Source organism: Fukomys damarensis, unplaced genomic scaffold (genome assembly GCF_012274545.1).
Source record: "Fukomys damarensis isolate Sample0158 unplaced genomic scaffold, DMR_v1.0_HiC HiC_scaffold_38, whole genome shotgun sequence".
In the NCBI taxonomy this organism is placed as follows: domain Eukaryota; kingdom Metazoa; phylum Chordata; class Mammalia; order Rodentia; family Bathyergidae; genus Fukomys; species Fukomys damarensis.
Window position 1 is genome coordinate 50324207 of NW_022900950.1, and position 7315 is coordinate 50331521.

Consider the following 7315-nt stretch of genomic DNA (forward strand, 5'->3'; position numbering starts at 1 on the left):
ATGCATATATACACACACACACATATATATATATACATATATATATATTACTATATATATATATTACTGCATTTTTAAAAAATTAGATTTCCTTTTTCGGGTCTACTTTGTAAAATGAAGATGACAAGATTAAGGAAAAGCAAAGTTTTTTTTCTTTGGATGATGCTTTAAAAATATATGGGGATTTTATTTTGCTTTGGAATGCTGTATGCTTTATGTTTCATTTCTTTAGTCATTGCAGTCTAATGCTAAAGATTACCAATTCATGTTCTAGCCATTATGTTTCAGATTACTCATAGGTCTTTGAGAACTTTGGAAGCTGTATGATTTCCTCCTGGGTACGCCCCAGAATTACTGAGGTAGAGCTAAGAATCAGAGTCCTTTCTATCCAGTGCTACTTTCACTACAGAGTCAAGTTTCAGGAAAAGTGGGGCACATTGAGAAGAGTCCCTTGTGATGTGAAACTGGGGTACAGATGCACCCTGATTCCAGCAGGTTACATACTGAATCCCCACACCAGTGAGGACAGCTTTGCCACCTGTGAGTGTCTAGATCTGCACAGGCCACCTTTTCCTCCTTACTACTTCTTTCATGATAGTAACAAAGCCCCTCCAAGAAAATTCCATTCACAGTCATATACTTACTTAGGGGACATAATTACTCCTGTAAGTTCTTCAGCATTGTGTTCCATAGTAAGTTCCTACAGATGGTTTCTGTATTCATACTTGAGGGAACTTGAGTCAGAACATTTCCCTGTCACTACTAATCTGGAAAACACCAACTATCTTTAAGGAAAGATTCAAAATTTAACAACCTAGGGAATGTGGTTTTTTTTTTTGGCTTTGGGGAGTTATTTGACTTTCTTATGATTTAAAAAATAATTGCATTTTTAAAAAGAAAAATGATAATTTTATTATTTAAAGAAAATGAACAACCACTACTTTCTTTGGCCAAATGCCTGGAGATTCTACAACTATAGATTTAATAATTTAAGTGCTCACTGAAACACTAGTAGCCAGACATGATCAAGATGAAAGACTTGAGATTTGTCTTCTTAGATTTATGACTTGGGCACTGATTCAGAAAGAGAGTTCTAAAACTTATCCCTAATTTAAAAACTACTTTAAATTGGCTCTTAGCAGGGCATACATAGATGATGTTACGGACTGAGGGTGTAGTTAAGTGGCGAGTACGTGGTTAGCATGTGTAAGGACCTGGCTTTGATCCCCAGCACAAGAGAGATATATTGTGAGAAATCAGCTAGATAATACATATACCAAATAATACAGGGATGATATAGGACTTCCAAATGATATAAGAGAAATATAATTCCCAACCTGTTACATGTCTGATACACTGAATTTGTGTTCTCTAAAACTAAAGAATGAATTCTAGGAACAATGGGGGTTAACAATAGGAAATATTTATTAAGAGGAAAGCTCCTGAGAGGCAGGAGGGGTCTCAAATGGGTAGCCGAGGACCCCACTTTACAGATAAGTTGTGTAGGCAAAACCACACGGGTACACTGTGAGCTAAAGCTGTGATCAAACAATAAAGTTACAAGTACAGTCACCTAGGTAATAATGATTCAGCCAGGAAACAATCACTTAACAAATGTGCACAGAAAGAACAAAGACTTTTTCTAGGAAATGATGGGTCCGGAAGTCTTGGTCACTGGAGTGACTGATGTCTATCTAGATTTCATTAGGCCAGGTGTTACCCCTTATCTTGTCCGTTGGGGAAGTATGCAGGCCTGGTCATTTCTTTTTTATCTTGAGGCCTCATCTCCAACGGATGCATCTCCGGCCACCGGCCACCATTGTAATATGTTTTACCTTTGTCCTGACTTTCTGGAGGGCCTTGCCCCATATGACTACCTATGATACTTCTACATAACTATCTAGAATACTGTCTCTTAGAGGTTATTGTATGTGTGAATGATATTATATTGGTTTATATAATCAAGCTCTCAACAGTTTCTATCTTTCTTTAGAAAATATAATGGACCAATACTTCTTAGCTATATAAAGCAAATAATAATAAAGTATTAATTGATAAAAATGGATTCCAGAATAAATTCAAATATAATAACATATATAATTCTGTGATATTTCAAATCATGCTCCCTGGAGTTCACATCAATTAATAAGTTGATGAGGTCAAAATATAATTTAGGGCAGATAAATATTGGGAGTTTTTCAACCAAATGTTCTCAGAGATGTTATTTTCATTTGTTTACTTTTTTGTAGTACTGTTTACTTTTATTTACATTTAAAGTTTATGTTAACAGAAGGTCACTTAGGGAAACAAAAGTTTGAAGCCACTGATATTTGTATGTATCAGGATAGCATATTGGGGTAGTGGATATGGATTTACAAAATTGAGTGCTATGCATTGTTGACCTATAGATTTCAGTGTTAAAACTACTTCTTTGCGTGATTGTTGGCTTCTAGAGAGAACAAGTACAACACTATAGAATGATGTGAAAGTATTAAAAAGAAAATCAATTTACAGCATCCAGTGAGAAATTTAAAATATTTTAAAAAATCAATAATTTTACTAGAATGTCCAAAATATAATTATCTTAGAAACGCTCCATCCTCCACACTCCCACTCCATTTAGAAACTCTCTACCAGGAAATCAGATGAATTGCAGTGGAGCTCCCATTTTAACTATGCTGGTATGTGTGGATTAGCTAGTGGGTTAGGGAACATAATCCATTTTCTATATTATTCTCTTTCTGCACACTAGAGGGCAGCAGTAATGCACAGGGAACAGGAAATTGTTCAAGCTCTCCCAAGTTTCTCAGCAAGACAAAGAACAAAACGCCTAAAAGTACTTCAGACTTCAGTTGTTAGAGGGTCACCTTCCTTTTCTCCATTCTTAAATATGCATAGAATTTTGACTAACTCCTTTGAATTTGTAAAATATACCTGTTGGTTTGGCCACATATACTAATTTAAAATATGGTCATGAAGATATCTCTAAAAAGGAATGTATGGACCAGAAAGTCCAAAATGGCCTAGTCCGGTGGCTGGCATGTAGTGCTGACTGTCACCTGGGTGCTCAGCAAGGACTGGTAACCACATTACCCAGTTCTCTTTCACTGTGGTTTCTCTTTGTGGGTTGAATATCTCACAACATGGTGGTTGGGTAACAAATGGAATATCCCCAAAATAAGCATTCTGAAAGGAAGGAAGCAGAAATTTCCAGTTGTAGGTATCATTTCCAGCACCTTTAATGGTTGAAGCAATCATAAAATCATCCCAGATTCAAGGATCGGGAAATAAACTCTACCTCTTGATGTGAGGAGCAGTCTGTGTTTATGGCAGGGGAGAAATGGTTGAGCATTGTTCTTTGGAGATCACTACATCAGGAGCTGAGAAAGCCTAGTTCTGCCTTATATTAGTGGTAAATCATTCAGGATGCAGAGGAACGTTTCTTCATTTAATAAATGGCATTGCTTGTAAACATGGTACTTTAAGAATTAAGATGCACAAAAGTCATCCCTATGTTCTTCTTCCAAGATCTGCTACTTAAAGCAGTAAAAATGGCCAGAGCATCAGTGTCCGATGAGGAAATGATGGAGCTCAGAGAGGCTTTTGCCAAAATTGGTAAGTAGAGCTGGTGCTCAGCTATACAGTTCTCTCCCTAGTGACAGATTCAATGAAATGTAACACAAGCAAGATAGCAACTGTGACGAGAGACCACAGTGACAGTGACAAGGGAGCTGTTCTGAAAGATATGCTTTGAGAAAATGATTTTATCAAAACAGACTCTGGATCCTGTTCCACCTGTAACTTTTTTCCTGGAGGTCGCCCCTAAGTTTCAACCTTTGTATATTGTCTGCTTCCATTCTTTTCCTTTATTACAATGATACACTTTCTCTTACCTTTTATCACTGAACCTGTGGTTTATTTAAGAGTTTCTATAAGAATTCTCTAAGTTCTATTGCCAGGACCTCTGTTTTTAAATTAATGGCTCTTTTCCTGTAGGCATTGGAAGTGATACTAGGGCCTGTATCTAGTAGCAGCAGGCCTCTTGTGAGATTTTTGACCCTTTCAAAGGTCAGGCCTCAACCCTCGAACAGTCGATCCCCCTATCCTTCCCCTCCTACCCAGCCTTCCCTGATCTCTCTAAATGCTGTCCCTGAATTGCTCTCAAGCCCCACTTTGCTTCTGCATTTCAGACACGGATGGCAATGGCTACATCAGCTGCAATGAGCTGAATGACTTGTTCAAGGCTGCCTGCTTACCTCTGCCTGGTTACAGAGTAAGAGAGATTACAGAAAATCTGATGGCTACAGGTGATCTGGACAAAGATGGGAGGATCAGCTTTGATGAGTTTATCAAGGTGAATGTGATCTGGAATACAAGGAGATGCATTTGAAACTTGTACTTTAATTCCATTTCAAAAATATCCAGGAAACATTACTACCTTTCTTGCCTCATCATTATACACTCTTTCCTTTGTGATTTTCTGGATTGCTGCCTGGTTTCTAAAACTATATTGTATTTTTGTAGGTTTTCCATGGCCTGAAAAGCACAGATGTTGCCAAGACGTTTAGAAAAGCAATCAATAAGAAGGAGGGCATTTGTGCAATTGGTGGTACCTCAGAGCAGTCTAGTGTTGGCACCCAGCATTCCTACTCAGGTAAGCTGTGCTAATGGTTGGGGCCTGTGGAGAAGATGGTGTTGGGGTGTTGAGAGATACGAGGATTGGAGAGAGAAATGTATGAAAAGGGCCATGTCTCCTGGGGTACACATTCTAAACTTGGGACTCAAACCTAACTGGTGAAAACAAATGCAGAAGAGCTTGACTGTAGACCCAGCTATTTCCTGCAAGTGAGCTAGTTCCAGGGCTGTAAGATAGGAGCAGTCTGAGCTCCAGAGGGTGGGCCCAATACTAAATGATATCATCAGCACTTTTAAAAAGTACCTTCAAAGCTGCAATGATCCTTTTGTAAATTGCATGGACAAAATTAGCTACTTCTCATATCTTCAACATAGTGATTATTTTAATGCCTACTGACTAATCAAAAAATTGTGTTTTCATTGATTTGCAAGAAAGTAGTATATTCTGGAGCCTGCCATCCAGCATCCTCAGTGAAGACTTCTAATAGTCCAAACAGTACAGTTATCCAACATTTTCCAAATGGAGTTCTCTAAAATATTAATCAGTTTGTGGTTAAATATTCCCTGTAGTTGCTAGGAAAAAATTTAGTCTTTTGGCTACACAGTGTTTCCAATCATATTTTTTAAATTTATAAATATTTTTATTATTTATTTAAATAGTTCATTTATGGAAAAATGTTTAGGTAGAAGATTATGCATAAACCAAAGTTCTAGGCATGAAAAGGGACCTAATATAAATAAGTTATAGTCATTTTATTTTATTAAAATCTCCCAGTAAGTAAAATTCTCTTATTCTTGGATTTCTCATGATATTTCCCAAATTTTTGTGAGTCAGAAGTCCTCCAAGGCACACTTGTTTTTGTGACACACAATTTGGAAAATGCAGTGCTAGGATATACGGTATAGTTAGAAGTTTTACTAAAACTTTAAACTCATGGCAGCTCTACTGATAGGAAAGAAAAATTATAAAACAAATGATTTCATTTCCCATCAGTTTCATTATAATTGTGTAAAGAAGCACAGAGATATTGTAAGGATTGTCCATGATCATGCAAGATTTAAATCAGCAAGACTACAGGCAGAATGCCAAGTTTTATCCTGTAAGCATTAGGCCACATTTATATTTAAATTATAACTATATAAATATTTTTATTATTTCTAAATATGCAAATGTATAAATGTATATTCGCTTCTAAGTATATATATATGCATTTTTATTATTGTGTTCTAAATCTGCTTGGTATGTTTTATGACTTAGAATGAACATAGGTTTTGAGCCTTTCTCCCAAGTAATCTGACATGTTTAAATGTCAATAAATAATGAGACGGGGAAAAAATGAGAACCAAGACCTGTCGTGTAAAGGTACAAGATCCCAATGATGAATGTAACTGTACTGTATACCTAAAATGTACCAATAAACTCAGTGAGGAAAAAAAAGAAAAATACTTTTAAATAAATAAATAAATGATAAATAATGAGACAGTAAGACAATGGGCTGGGTAACCTTGTAATGTCTCTTCTCAGCTTGAGAACCTGAGGTCCTTGTGGATAATGTTGTCTTTATCACATTTTCACCTTGCAAATAAATCATTTTCATCATTTACTTGCAGAGGAAGAAAAGTATGCCTTTGTCAACTGGATAAACAAAGCCCTGGAGAACGATCCTGATTGTCAGCACGTCATCCCAATGAATCCAAACACCAATGATCTCTTTAATGCTGTTGGGGATGGCATTGTCCTTTGGTAAATAAAACTTCCTTCTTGGTTTCCAAAAATCTGCCCTTTTGTGCAATGTCAACAATTCACTGTATATGTCCTGGGCCTACTTCCTTTGGTGCTTAGCTGTACCAGGAATGCTTTTGTGGACTTTGATTTGGCTAGGTCCAAGAAAGCAAACCAGGCTCAAAAGCAATTTATAATGAAAAATATAAAACTGCTATTTCTTGGATGGAGAAGAGGGGAGCACAGTATAGACATAAGCATACACATAGAGATCCGGTAATAGAAACGATTATTTTTGTGGTTGTTTTGTTCTCGTGGTAGAATCTCCACTACCTTGAGAACAGAATAACCCCCAAAATAATCAACATGAATGAGTGAGGCCACCAGCAAAAACAGTTCTCAGGGCCAGGGATTTAACTCAGGGGTTTGGTGGCCTGCCTTGCAAGTGCAAGGACCCGAGTACCACCCCCCAAAAAAAAAGTTCTCGCCCCCATGTACCTTGCCTAAAGGTGTGGCTTTACCTTCTATTTTCATTTTTAAGAATGGCCTTCTCAGGCCAGGGATTCAGCTCAGTGGCAACATGTCTGCCCCACAAGCACAAGATCATGACTTCAATCCCCAGTAAAAAAGAATGGCCTTCTCCACCTTCTCCTGTGCAGATTCACCGTGACATTGTCTGGCCTTTCCCATCTTCAAGTGATGGGATTCTTAGCAAACATATTATTTGTAATACCAGGAGAGCTATACATCATAGTGCTCTGTTTTGGACTGTTACATAGCTTTTTCTGTAATTGGACTTGAAGCTTTTCAAGGAAAGAGATACAGTATATGCTTTTTGTCTCCCTCTCCCCTTCCACCATCTCCCAGAGCTTCACTAGTTTAGTACTAGTTTCATATTTCTCAAATGATGATTTTAGGAGATTGTCTTCCTTTATTTGTAGGACAGTGTCTTTTACT

General features: G+C 37.2%; 1 protein-coding gene across 6 annotated transcripts in view; it reads left to right on the forward strand.

Annotated features, from left to right (window-relative positions):
• Window positions 1-7315, forward strand: part of Lcp1 (lymphocyte cytosolic protein 1) — a 76796-nt gene that overhangs the window by 41761 nt on the left and 27720 nt on the right. For all 6 annotated transcript variants that reach the window (XM_033759885.1, XM_010637026.2, XM_033759886.1 and 3 more), the window contains 4 exons: window positions 3529-3615; window positions 4191-4354; window positions 4525-4654; window positions 6247-6379. In XM_033759885.1, the coding sequence (XP_033615776.1) occupies window positions 3552-3615; window positions 4191-4354; window positions 4525-4654; window positions 6247-6379 (491 nt within the window). In that variant the 5' untranslated portion in view covers window positions 3529-3551. The remainder of the gene's footprint in view (window positions 1-3528; window positions 3616-4190; window positions 4355-4524; window positions 4655-6246; window positions 6380-7315) is intronic.